This window comes from Pristis pectinata, chromosome 17 (genome assembly GCF_009764475.1).
Source record: "Pristis pectinata isolate sPriPec2 chromosome 17, sPriPec2.1.pri, whole genome shotgun sequence".
NCBI lineage: Eukaryota > Metazoa > Chordata > Chondrichthyes > Rhinopristiformes > Pristidae > Pristis > Pristis pectinata.
In genome coordinates this window covers 31,764,267-31,776,700 of record NC_067421.1, presented here as the reverse complement: position 1 = coordinate 31,776,700, position 12,434 = coordinate 31,764,267, and the positions used below count along the sequence as shown (strand labels likewise).

Here is a 12,434-nt window from a genome sequence, read left to right as displayed (position 1 = left end):
TGTTTAGGCCTGGGTCTGACACTGGTTCTAGTTTAGGCACCGTGGGCCACAAATAGTCAGGCCTCAGAGTGGGTCATGTCAGATGGGAGCTACTTCAGAATCAGGTTAATTATCGTTGACATACGTCGTGAAATTTGTTGTATTGTGGCAGCAGTACAGTGCGAGACAGAAAGGCATAAGAATTACTATAAGTTACAAAATTAAATAAATAGTGCATAAGAGGAATAACGAGGTAGTGTTCACGGGTTCATGGACCATTCAGAAATCTGATGGCGGAGGGGAAGAAGCTGTTCCTGAAACATTGATGTGAGTCTTCAGGTTCCTTTGTTGTTGCCTTTGCCCCGTAATTCACCAGGTCAGTTACACCAGGGCCGTATGATTGGAAGCAAGCTGAATTTTATTTGAATTTAATATAAGAATATAAAGATATAGTATGTATATATAAAGATGATTCTTAATAGGGATGTGTTTGGTGATCACAATCAATACAGATTGGAAACCTCATCTCCTCACTGACCATCAACACAGGGCTGAGTGCTTAGACCCCTGCTCTACTCTCTCTATACCTATGACTGTATGGCTAAGCATAGCTCCAACACCATTTACAGTTCGCCGATGACACCACTGTTGTTGGCTGAACCACTGATGGTGACAAGGAGGCGTACAAGAGTGAGGTAGGTCAGCTGGTTGAGTGGTGTGGTAACAACATCCTTGTGCTCAACGTCAGCAAGATCAAGGAACTGATTGTGGACTTTGGGAAGAGGAAGTCAGGCGAACACACACCAGTGCTCAATGAAGGGTCTGCAGTGGAAAGCGCGAGCAACTTCAAGTTCCTGGGTGTCAACATCTCGGGGGACCTATCCTAGGCCCAGCACATAGATGCAACCATGAAGAAGGCATGCCAGCGTATCTGCTTCCTTAGAGTTTTAAGGAGATTTGGCATATCACCGAAGACTCTGACAAACTTCTGCAGATGTACAGTGGAAAGCATTCTGACTGCTTACATCACAGCCTGGTATGGAAACTTCACTGCACAGGAATGCAAGAGGCTACAGAGAGTGGTGGACTCGGCCATTTCCATCACGGGTACAGCTCTCCCCACCATCGAGGGGATCTACAAGAGGCAATGTCTCAGGAAGGTAGCATCCATCATTAAGGACCCCCACCATCTGGGCCATGCCCTCTTCTCGATGCTATCATCAGGCAGGAGGTACAGGAGCCTGTAGACCCACACCTCAAGGTTCTATAACAGCTTCTTCCCCACTGCCATCAATCTCTTGAACTGACCTGAAAAACCCGAACACAACTTTGGACTTTATTTTGCTTCTCTCTCTCCCTCAACTTGCACTCCTGTCGTTATGTTTATTATGTCGTGTAGGTTATGTATAATTTATGTTAATTTAAGTTTATGTTAACTTATGTTTGTCGTGTTTGTAATGTTCTGTGGTGCTGCTGAAAAAGAATAATTTTGATGGCATTTATCCCCTGGCTATGTATGGCTATGACAATAAACCTGAACTTAAACTTGACTGTTCTGACGATTCTGATATAAAGCAGCCTTTTTCAGAATCGCAGTGTTGCCCAATGGCAGTTTATTTTTACAAAGGAATAAATATCTGACTTCCCCCAGTGAGCCAGTAATTAGGTGCATTGCCGAGTGTGGAGCTAGTCATAGAGACCAGTGAGAAAGCAGGTTTGAATTTTAGTCAGTGTCGAGTCAGCTGACCCCTGGCACAGTGACAGTTCTCCGCTGCTGTTGATTTCAACACCACTCCTTTCAGGAGGCGGAAGAAAATTTTGCCTGAGCTCCTGATCCTGGTTAAGTTCCATATTGAGCATGCAATGGGGATCAGGGCCCAGCTGAGTCAAGTGGCTCCTGACACTCATTTGTGAAGAATGGCCATTGGACAAGCTGGCGTTTTAGTGGCTCTGACAGAAAAAATATTAATTTGTCCAGTCATTGAAGAGCAGCAATGAACTAAATAAATGGAGAACTACATGGTCAAAAGAGTTAAATACAATTCTGAAACTTGCTCTAGTCCTGAGTTCCATTTCTGGTTTTTGAGATACAAGGGAAATGTTCAATTGCCTGAAGCAGTACAAATAACAGAGAGAGAGAGAGACTGGTCACCAGTGATAAGAGTCTACATCAGGAGGAAATGTTGAAAAAAATGTTTTCCAGCCTTTAGCTGCATAAACTCAGAAAATGTTTTAGTCAATTAGGCAAGAACAAAGAAGTGATCAGTAAAATACAAACAATACCAGACAAATGGATTTCCAGAGAATGAGGTGGAGTCAAAAACATTGGTATAATTTAAGTCCGAGTGTAGAACTGCTATGGAGGGGTGGAGGGGAGTGGGCACTATAGTGGAGGGGTACTGTAGGCTCTTTCTGGATGGATGAACAGAGCCAGGTTCTGGGTCTCCATTTGAAAAATTCTGCAAAATGCAGCTTGAGGGAACTTACTACCAGCACCTTAATTCCAGGTTTCCCTTCGACAGGTTCCTTTTACTTTGTCCCGAAACAAGTGTGTGAATGGAATTATGGGAGCTCCCACGTTGCAATTGATCTGACTTACGGAAATCTGACTTTACATAAATTCGCCCATACATTTCTAAAACATTTTTCAAGCTAATAATAATAATTTGTTTCATGTTATTCATTAAAGGACTGTTAGACAGATACATGGATAGGAAATGTTCAGAAGGTTATGCGCCAAATGCTGGCAAATGGGACTGGTTCAGATGGGCATCTTGGTGGTCATGGATGATTTGGGCCGAAGGGCCTGCTTCCGAGCTGTATGACTCCATGACGATGACTCTCTGACTATGAGTCTGAGGAACTGTTAAGAAAGACCCAGATTAATCAAGAACAGTCACCATAAATTTGCTAAGAGAAAGAAATGTCCAACTAACTTGATTGAATTTCTTGAGGTGAAAACAAGGAAAATAGATAAGGGTAGGAGATTTGAGTGGTCGACATATATTTTAGTAAGGCTTTTGACAAGGACTTACTCTGATTGAAAAATAATAGCTCATGGATTTCAATGGAAAGTGGCAACTGGGTTTTAAAAATACATCAGCAACAAAAGCAAAGGGTAATGGTGAACCCATACTTCAGTGGTTGGAGGCTGTTTGTGTGGGGTCCCACAGATCTCCACTGGTTTTCATGGTATATATCAATAGTTTAAACTTAAATCTAGTGGTCTGAAGAAGATCACAGCAGACAGCAAAATATTGAGCACAGTGATAAGGAAAAAGGAAGCTATGGATTACAGTACAATAGACTGCTAAGTGGGCGGAAAGTAGTAAATGGAATTTAATATGGAGAACTGTGAGGTAATGCATTTGGGGAGGGCAACAAGGCAAGGAAGTATGCAATAGACAGTGGAGGGCTGCGTAATGTAGGGGAACAGAAGGACCTAGTGGTGCCACAGATCTCTGGACCGTTATGAAGACATACAGAATACTTCCCTTTATTAACTGGGGCATGGAATATATTAGCAGTGAGCTCATGCAAAACACTAATTAGGCAACAGGTAGAATGCTGCATACAATTATGTTCAACATATCACTGGAACAATGTGATAGAACTAGAAGTTTTGGAGGAGTTTTATGGGGATGTTGCCAAGGAGAATTTTAATTTTCCTGAAAGCTTGACTTGGCTGGGATTGCTTTCTTTGGAACAGAGGGGGCTGTGGGGAGTTTAACGTTGAGAGCACTGTAAAGCATAAATGAGAAGGTCCTATTTTCTTTAGTAGAGAGTCACAGATTTAAGGGATAGAATGGATTGAGTTGAAACCATGTTTTACCCAAACAGTCTGGAATTCATGGCCTGAAAGACTGGTTAAGATAGAAACCTCAGCACAGTTAATGGAAAAGGGTCACTTAAACGACGTACTTATCTTATTTTGCAGGATGTGGACATTGCTTTTATTGCCCATGACTCCCCTTATCACTAAAGCTCTTCTGGTGCATAAAGGAGCAGGAGTATATTGTATGGCACCTGTAGCCTGCTGTGCCGTTCAATATGATCATTAGCTGAGATGTTGAGGCATTGCCAAAAACATAGAGCTGTTGCTCAGCAAAGATCAATGTTCTAAACAAAAGGAGTGAGGGAAAAATCCTGAGAATTACTTTCAGTTTTGTCTGTGAGCTAATCAAACTCAAACTACCCAGCCTCTGATACTCTGTAATCTTACATGAAAAGCAAAGAAGTATGCAAATTAGCTCCCTTGGTTTATAAGGAACCATGTGTTCCAGGACAAAAAAGGGATTCGAGTCGTTGAACTGTATTGTTGAGAATTCATTCCTGATATTTAACTATTGCAAGCAGATTTGAATAAGCTATTGTGTGACCTGACTGCCAATGAGGTTTATCTGATGTGAAATGGATGAGGAAGTAACTAACCCTCAGCTCCATGAAGAAGTGAATTTGAGGCTTGCAGTAGTAGTTGGCTTACAGGTGGTGAAGTGCTTGTAGTTTTAAATTTGAGGCAAGTCAGGACTGGTCTGCTGTTGGCTGTGCCTCTTCATGCCTGTGCCTTCAGCTGCACACATCCCAGCGCTGGCAAAAATTCTCTTGAAGCCTTGAATTTCAGCCTCAACTTCAGCTTGTAATTCCAGGTGGAGGAGCCACATAGTTTCAATGCACAAAGGAGGGGTTGGGGGTTTGGATGGAACAGCTTGAGACAATTTTCTGACATTAATGTTTTGCACCCTTTAGTCTGATGGGTTCCTTGTATGTCATGTGCAGTGTCCTATGTGAGTCAATCTAAGAAACAAGACCAGCAGGAGGCCAATTGGCTTTTCCACCTTTCAATAATATCATGGATGGTGCAATCTTGGCCTCAGTACCACCTTTCCATTTTCCCCACACTCCTCAAGTCCCTGCCTTGAATATATTCAATGACTCACTCTGTATAGCAAAGAGTCACAACTCTGAAAGAAGAAGTTTCTCTTCATTTCCACCTGAAATAGATGACCTCTAATTCTAGATACCTCTTCGCATTCACTTTGTCAATCTCCCTCTGAATCTTCTACGTTTCGATACGATCATTTCTCATTCCTCTGTACTCTAACGAGTATAGGCCCAACCATCTCCACTTGTGTCTGTATCTCCACCCCCTTCATCCTGGTGAAATTTCTCTGCATTGCCTTCAACAGAGGCACAATCTTTCCTCAAAGTGAAACTATATTGAGCAGCATTTTAGGAAAGCTATTAGAAAGTACTACCGGCTGTTGGTTAGGGATAAACTTAAGCTTACTGAGGAGTTAATGGGTTATGTTACGTTGTAATGATCTTTTTAATCAAACTCTCCCTGCCACTGGAGCAATTCAGTTCAGGAATGATGCAGGTTGCAACCTTTTCATGTTTCAGTATTAAATGAAAAATGATTTTTCGTTACATAAATTCTACTTCCTTTGGGTTGAATTAATAGAATTATTCTAACCTGCTGTTAGTGTTATCCTCGGGGGAGGCGGAGGTTGTGTTTAATTAAGTCTGCAGCTTATGATAGGATTTCAGCCATCAGGTGTTGACAAGCGGAAGTGTGGCCTTGCCTCGGCAATGACAATTTATCCACGAGTTTTATTTTTCCTCTATCCTGAACGTTAAATGTAGCCTCATGTGTCTACACACCTGGAGATCTCCTCTGCACCTCTTCTGAATAGAATGAAACATTTGCATTTAGTTAGTGCCACTCACAATGTCAGAACCTCTCAAAGCTGATAATAAAGCAATTTTGAATTGTAATCTCTTAAACAGGTCTTTAAAAGTGAACAATGACAGGTGGTTTTATCATGGAGACAAACACAATGAAGTCTTCCAATTTTGTAGCAGTTTAAGAAGCAGGAACTGCATAGAAAAGACTCATAGCTTGAATAGTTCAATAACAAGGTCGTGGGGGTCAATGAAAGGTCTGCCCCAGTATGCTTAAGTTCTAAAGCCTTACGTATTAAAGAAAGTTAGTTTATTTGCGACTTTGTACTTAAGAATTTCCAGAGCAAAATGAAATGCAATTGAGAAAGATAAACATTCCATGGATGCAATAGAAAGCATTTGCTAAGAAGCAGCTCAGATATTAAAATTAATTAAATGGATTTAATTTGAGGTAAAAGAAACTATCAGGCTGGGAATCAATACAGAACCATGTAGAAATAAAGTCTTGTTACGTAAGGTATAAAAATCCTTGAAATGTAAAGGGCCATTTAGCCATTCAAACCTTCTCCTTCCTTGCAGTATAGGCAGCTTACCCAATCACAGACTCTGCTTACCCCTTTAGTTTCTTGAGTAAAAGTTATGAATAAATATTCCCCAGTGTTCAAAGGGTTCTGAAGAAGAACTTTGGAACACCAATCTATCCGCACAGTTCTTCATTGCCTGCTGCCTCAGCCATGTGGCCCGCCAGCTCCCACGTCCCCCATCATTTGTGTAGGGTATCCGAAGTGAGAGTGTCTGATCTCGATCTATATCTGTCCTTTTCGGCTGTAATCCCATTCGACCCAGTAACACGTGCTTCTTCAATACACTTTGCCTATTCAATATTCTCTTCTTTTTAATTTTGACAGTCTGCAAATAATCACGTGGAATGTTGCAACTGCTGTTCCACCCGATGATGTATCTTCACTTTTGGGGTTAAATTCGATTGATGGAAGAATTGACATGTATGTCATTGGGTAAGTGAAGGCTTTTTCCTTTCATTCCCTGTTTTGGAATGTTGTACTTATTTGAGAGGATGAATGATGTTACTGGAATGGCTCATGGATCGTCTATTCCAATGTTCCCTGCTTGTTGTGCAGAAGGCCTCAGATTTGATGGTCACTGAATCTTGAGCTTTTTAATGTCCGTTTAGGATAAAATACATGTATTGCAATTGGCCTTATTACCATTCGTAAAGGGGGAAAAAAGGTTGGTCTGAGTTCTAGTGTGATGCCTGAATTATCGTTTGAGCACTGAATGGAAAATGGTCTCCTGGGTAGAGGTAGAGAGTTGATGATGTTGGATCTGTATTGCAGCAAGGGTTATCGAAAGGAGAAAATGAAAGCATTGAGGGGAAAGGCATTCCCAGATCAGGTTAGCTGTAAGTGATATAAGGCAAGTTTGGACAGTATAATATTCCTTTTGCTGCGGTCCTTGTTTTCTAAAGAGGATCAGTCCAGTGTGTGGAGAATCTATGGTTTGCTAATAACCCCTTTTTATCTGTGCAATGCATGATTGTGCCTTGACCCAGGCCCTTGACCTGGACCAGTCCTACTTATGTACTCCTGACCAGACCAATAATTTACACTGATCTTTTGCTCACTGGCAACATTTATTTTAAATCTATAGGGACTGAGGCCTGAGCTTTTAAGGTCTTGCCAAGTGTGAATTAGTGATAAATATCAATAATTCATTAAACAGTCATTTGTTTTTTTCTTACTATAAACCAAATGGCTCCATTTTTGGATACTTAAGCAACTTGATTTGTGTTTGGTTTAAATTACAAGTGTAACCATAGCAACTCATTATATGCATCGGATCGTTACTATGAACAGTATCCATTAGTGTGCGGTTGTGCAGTCAGATCAATGGGGTTGATCCCTTAAACCTAAGAGCTTTTATTAATACTCTGTTTTCTGAGACATTCATAGATTATGTATGTATGCATCAAGTATTAAGTATGCAGTACATCAATCCACAGTTACAGGTCCTCTCCCAAAACTCCTGACTTTTGAGCCTGTCGTACATAAACCGATTTTATGCTCCCTTGGGATCAAGTGTAAGGATATTGTTTCATTTTCCTCTCTAAATTTCAAGGTACCGACTAATCATAATGGCCCGGTTGAGATCTGAACAGTGTGAATTAGACATTCCTTCAAAACCTTCTCATGATACTTTGTTAATATTAGCAGTTGGTATGACCCTCTGAGCTATGCTGATAAAGCAGTGATTCTAGTCTATGTGTTAACTAAAATGAACAGGCATTGTATCAAAATATGTGATAAGGTGTCAAGAACCAAAATCCTTTCTTCATCATTTACATGCCATTTTTTTCCCTTGAGGTCAGTGCCCCTTTAAGGAGGCTACCACGGGTTCATGTTGCCTGTATTCAACCCTTTTGATTCTGCATTCACAACTGAATTTTGAACAGAGCAGTCATGTGTTTGTTACATCAGCTTAAATTACCCAGAACTAAATAGCTTGTAAAAGTTATTATTTATGCAGTGTTGTTCTCGATTTCTCTCACCTTGACAAGGGAAGTGCCAAGGGTCCATATAACGTTGTGGAGGATACATTACTTATTAACATTCTTAAGAACTTAATTCCATCCTTTAATGATAGGGGAACTTTTTGTGGCTTCACTGGCTTTGTCTGAACAAATTTGCCTGTAGGCCATGAAAGGTGCTTTGGCAATAAAACCAAATTGTGGCAAACTGTACCTATTCTGTCTCTTTGTACACAACTGGCGATACAAATTTAAACCACCATTATTTTCTTCTGCTGCTGTAGACCAAGATAAGTTCATCAGACCTAAAAGCAAAAGAAAAGCAAATGCTATAAATCTGAAATAAAGACAGAAAGTGCTGGAAATACTCAGCAGATCAGGCAGCATCTATGGAGAACAGAATTAATGCACAGGGAAAGTGAGAAAACAAACATGTTTTAAGTTGCAGAGAAGGGATGGAAAGATGGAAAGATCAAAGAGAGCTGTGTGGTAGGGTGAAGGCCAAGAGAATCCAAATGAAACAGATGCCGTTGATGCTGTCTGGAAGACATTGGTGAAGGCTTGTCAGTCATAGCTGATCTGTCTGGAGGGGGTGTAAATTGAGCAAGAAGAATGAGGACAGAGGGGGGATAACATGGTGTTGGAACAATGAGCTGACAAAGGCAGTGCTGTTGTTCGGTGAACTGACCTTGACCTCATTGGCTCTCTATCACTTCCACTAGAGATCGTCCCTCCACAACCTCCAGCCTCAAAGCTTCTAACTCTGCACAGCCCACTTCTACCTCCTCCCCAAGTTCCACAGGCAGGGCTGTCATGGTAGACCTATTGTTTCAGTCTGTCCTTCTACCACATCATTTACTTCATCCTATCGTGACTCATTTCTTTCCCTTCTTGTTCAGTTTCTTCTCACTTACATCCATGTCACCTCTGATGCCCTCCACTGCTTTGACAGTTCTCACTTTTCTAGTTCCAGCGGGTTCATGGATGTCCGATCCCTCCACACCTTAGTGCCACATCTGGCTAACCTGAAGGCTCTTCACACCTTCCTTGAACAGAAACCCAACCAATTTCCTGACACCTACACCCTCCTAATTGCTAATTGCTTTCTTACGTTGAATAACTTCTTGTTTAATTCCATTCACCTTCTTGAAATCAAAGGTGTAGCGATGGGAACTTGTGTGGGTCCAACCCATGCCCATCTGTGAGTGGGATGCATGGAACAGTCCTCATTTCATTCCTAGAAAGGTCCCCTCTTTGTCCACTACTTTATTGGTGCTGCTTCTTGTACAGAACTTGAAAGTTTATCCAAATTCCACCCTGCTCTGACTTTCAGATGGTGCACATCTGATTCTTCTCTTTCTGGACTTCTCTATCACCATCTTGGGATGGGTTAGCAGCCAAGATCCATTATAACTTCCCCAGGCTCACACAGCTGTCTTGACTATTCTTCCTCCCACTGTGCTTCCTGCAAGTTCTCTATTCCATTCTCCCAGTTCTCCAGCCCACTGTTTCGGTTCTGACAGCAATGTTTTCCACATCTTGGAAAGTGCCTTCTTTTCCCTTCACTCCACTTCTGCTCTTATCTCCTCTCCACCCAACCAGGGCAGGAATAGGGTTCCCCTCATCCTCACCTTCCACACACCAACCTCTGCATTCAATGGATCATCCTCAGGAATTTCTGGCACCTTCAACAAAATGCCACCACCAGACACATCTGCTCCTCACCCCCCCCCACCCCCTTTCAGCATCCCAAAAGGACCATTCCCTCTGCAACTCTGTGGTTCACTCTCTGCCAACACCTACACTCTTTCTCACAGCGTTTACAGCAGGTGATGAAGCACATCCCTTTTTACCTCTTCCCACCATGAAGGGATCCAGACTCTCCTTTCAGGTGAAGCAGCGGTTCACTTGACCTTTCTCCCAAATTAGTGTGCAGCATTCAGTGCTTGCAATGTGGTCTTTTCAGTTTTGGAGAAGCAAAGTGCACACTGGATGATTGCTTTGCAGAACACTTCCACTCTGTCTTCAAAGATGACCCTGACTTCCCATTTGCTCGTCACTTTCATTCTTCATTCCACAGCCAGTCTGATATCTCTCTCTGACCTCTGTGCCTTTGGCTTCGTACACTGGTCCAAGGAAACCCAATGTAATGTCAAGGAACTACACCTAATTTTCCATCAGCTCTCAGAACTCAATATTGATTCAACAATTTGGGATACTAGCCCGTTCAGAAATTACCTGCAGCATTAATTCAGTTTTTTGTCTGAACACAGATGTTACCTGATGCTGTACATTTCCAACATTCTCTTTTATTTCAGATTTTCAGCAACTGCTGTGTTCTGTATCTCACAGTCTTAATATTGTATTCCCCCACCCCCTCAATCATTCGTCTCCTCTTTCTACACCTCTTCATGAGAGATCTGCTGATTGACAAGCTTTCTCCACCCTCTATCAGCATCATCCATGCCTCCTGGATCCTCCTGGTCTGCACCTTGTCTTTGTTGTCCTACAGCCCTCCCTCTCTCTGCAACTTCAACTATGCTGTGTTCTTACTTTTCACAGATCTGATGAAAGGTGAAATGTTAACTCTGTTTCTCTCTCCATAGATGCTGATTAATCTGTTGAATGTTTCTAGCCTTTTGTTTTTACAACTGATGTTTTCCTTATTCTCACTGATCTCTCTAGCCCAATAAACTCACCGATCCTTCGACTGCTTAATCTTGTAGTAACCTCAGCATCAGAGATATACGCTTGCTTGTTGTGATATAATCAAGGTACTTTGTGCATGTGTGTTGGCCAAACTGTCACAGCCACTCTGTCTAAATGCAGTATTCCTTGGCACTTAGGCAAACCTTTTGAGTGTAAGTGTTTGGGAGTCCTGCACTTCCTCCCCACCTAAAGACCAAATGGGAATGTGAAATTCAGTTAAGATAACTGGAAAAATGCTGGAAATTGAATTAAAGAAGAAAATGCTAGGAACCTTCAGGGAGTGAAAGTAGAAATAGAGTTAACATTTCAATTTGCTAAGATAAGATTTCTTTATTAGTCACATGTACATCAAAACACACAGTGAAAATGCATCCTTTTGCGTAGTGTGTTCTAGGGGCAACCCTCAAGCGTCGCCACGCTTCCGGCGCCAATATAGCATGCCCACAACTTCCTAACCTGTACATCTTTGGAATGTGGGAGGAGACTGGAGCACCCGGAGGAAACCCACGCAGACACGGGGAGAATGTACAAACTCCTTGCAGACAGCAGTGGAAATTGAACCCGGGTCGCTGGCGCTGTAATAGCGTTACGCTAACCGCTACACTACCGTGCCTGCCCTTTGAAGACCCTTTGTCAGAGTTCTTTCTAACAGTAACAATGGGCAAAGAAACCTCTTTTTCAAAAATGTGGATTTGTGCAATTGGACTCTTTTTTTGGGGGGTGCATGGTGCGATATTTTGGGGGGTGCACAGTGCGATGTTTTGGGGGGGTGCGCAATGTGATGTTTTGGGGGGGTGCGCAGTGCGATGTTTTGGGGGGTGCGCAGTGCGATGTTTTGGGGGGTACACAGTGCGATGCTTTGGGGGGGTGCGGTGCGATGTTTTGGGGGGTGTGTGGTGCGATGTTTTGGAGGATGCACAGTGTGATGTTTTGCCTGCACTCATCCTTCTGTCTGGCTGTGGACAGGGTAAAAAAATGCTATCCTTTCACAAATTTAAGAAACAAATGCATGGTGTAAGGTATGGGCCAGGACAGGACGAGAGTGAGGTAATGGTTTGGATTCCATGGATTAAGTTGCTCATGATGGAAATTCAGCAAAAAGTTCAATGGAGTAAATAATTAATCAGGAACATGAATCATTGATTTATGTCTCAGCATTTTGAGACAGAGGAGTAAGCACAATAAAAATGGATTTTTATTACAACAAGCACTTTGTTCTTTGTGTGTTCCTTCCGTTCACTCAAAGTCGAACTATCAAGTGCATGCCATGTTGCTGCCAATTCTACATTTTAGATATCCTGACAAACCATTAATCAAATGTCTGCCTGGACTACATTACCATAACTTGCTCTTAAAGTTTTCCTTCAGATTTCCAATTCTCTTTTTCGAAAGTCAAAGTATGTTTCAAATCAAAAATAAAGCCAACTATTTATAATCAAAACTTAAATCAGCAAAATTTTATTGGTAGGATAGTTACAAATTTTTACGTGAATAAAGTTATGCAATAGTTTATGTTTAC

The 12,434-nt window shown here is 41.8% G+C and overlaps 1 protein-coding gene across 1 annotated transcript in view; it reads left to right on the top strand.

Annotated features, from left to right (window-relative positions):
* Nucleotides 1–12,434, top strand: part of inpp5jb (inositol polyphosphate-5-phosphatase Jb) — a 65,497-nt gene that overhangs the window by 10,582 nt on the left and 42,481 nt on the right. The window contains exon 3 of the mRNA XM_052032375.1: nucleotides 6,570–6,677. Within this exon, the coding sequence (XP_051888335.1) occupies nucleotides 6,570–6,677 (108 nt within the window). The remainder of the gene's footprint in view (nucleotides 1–6,569; nucleotides 6,678–12,434) is intronic.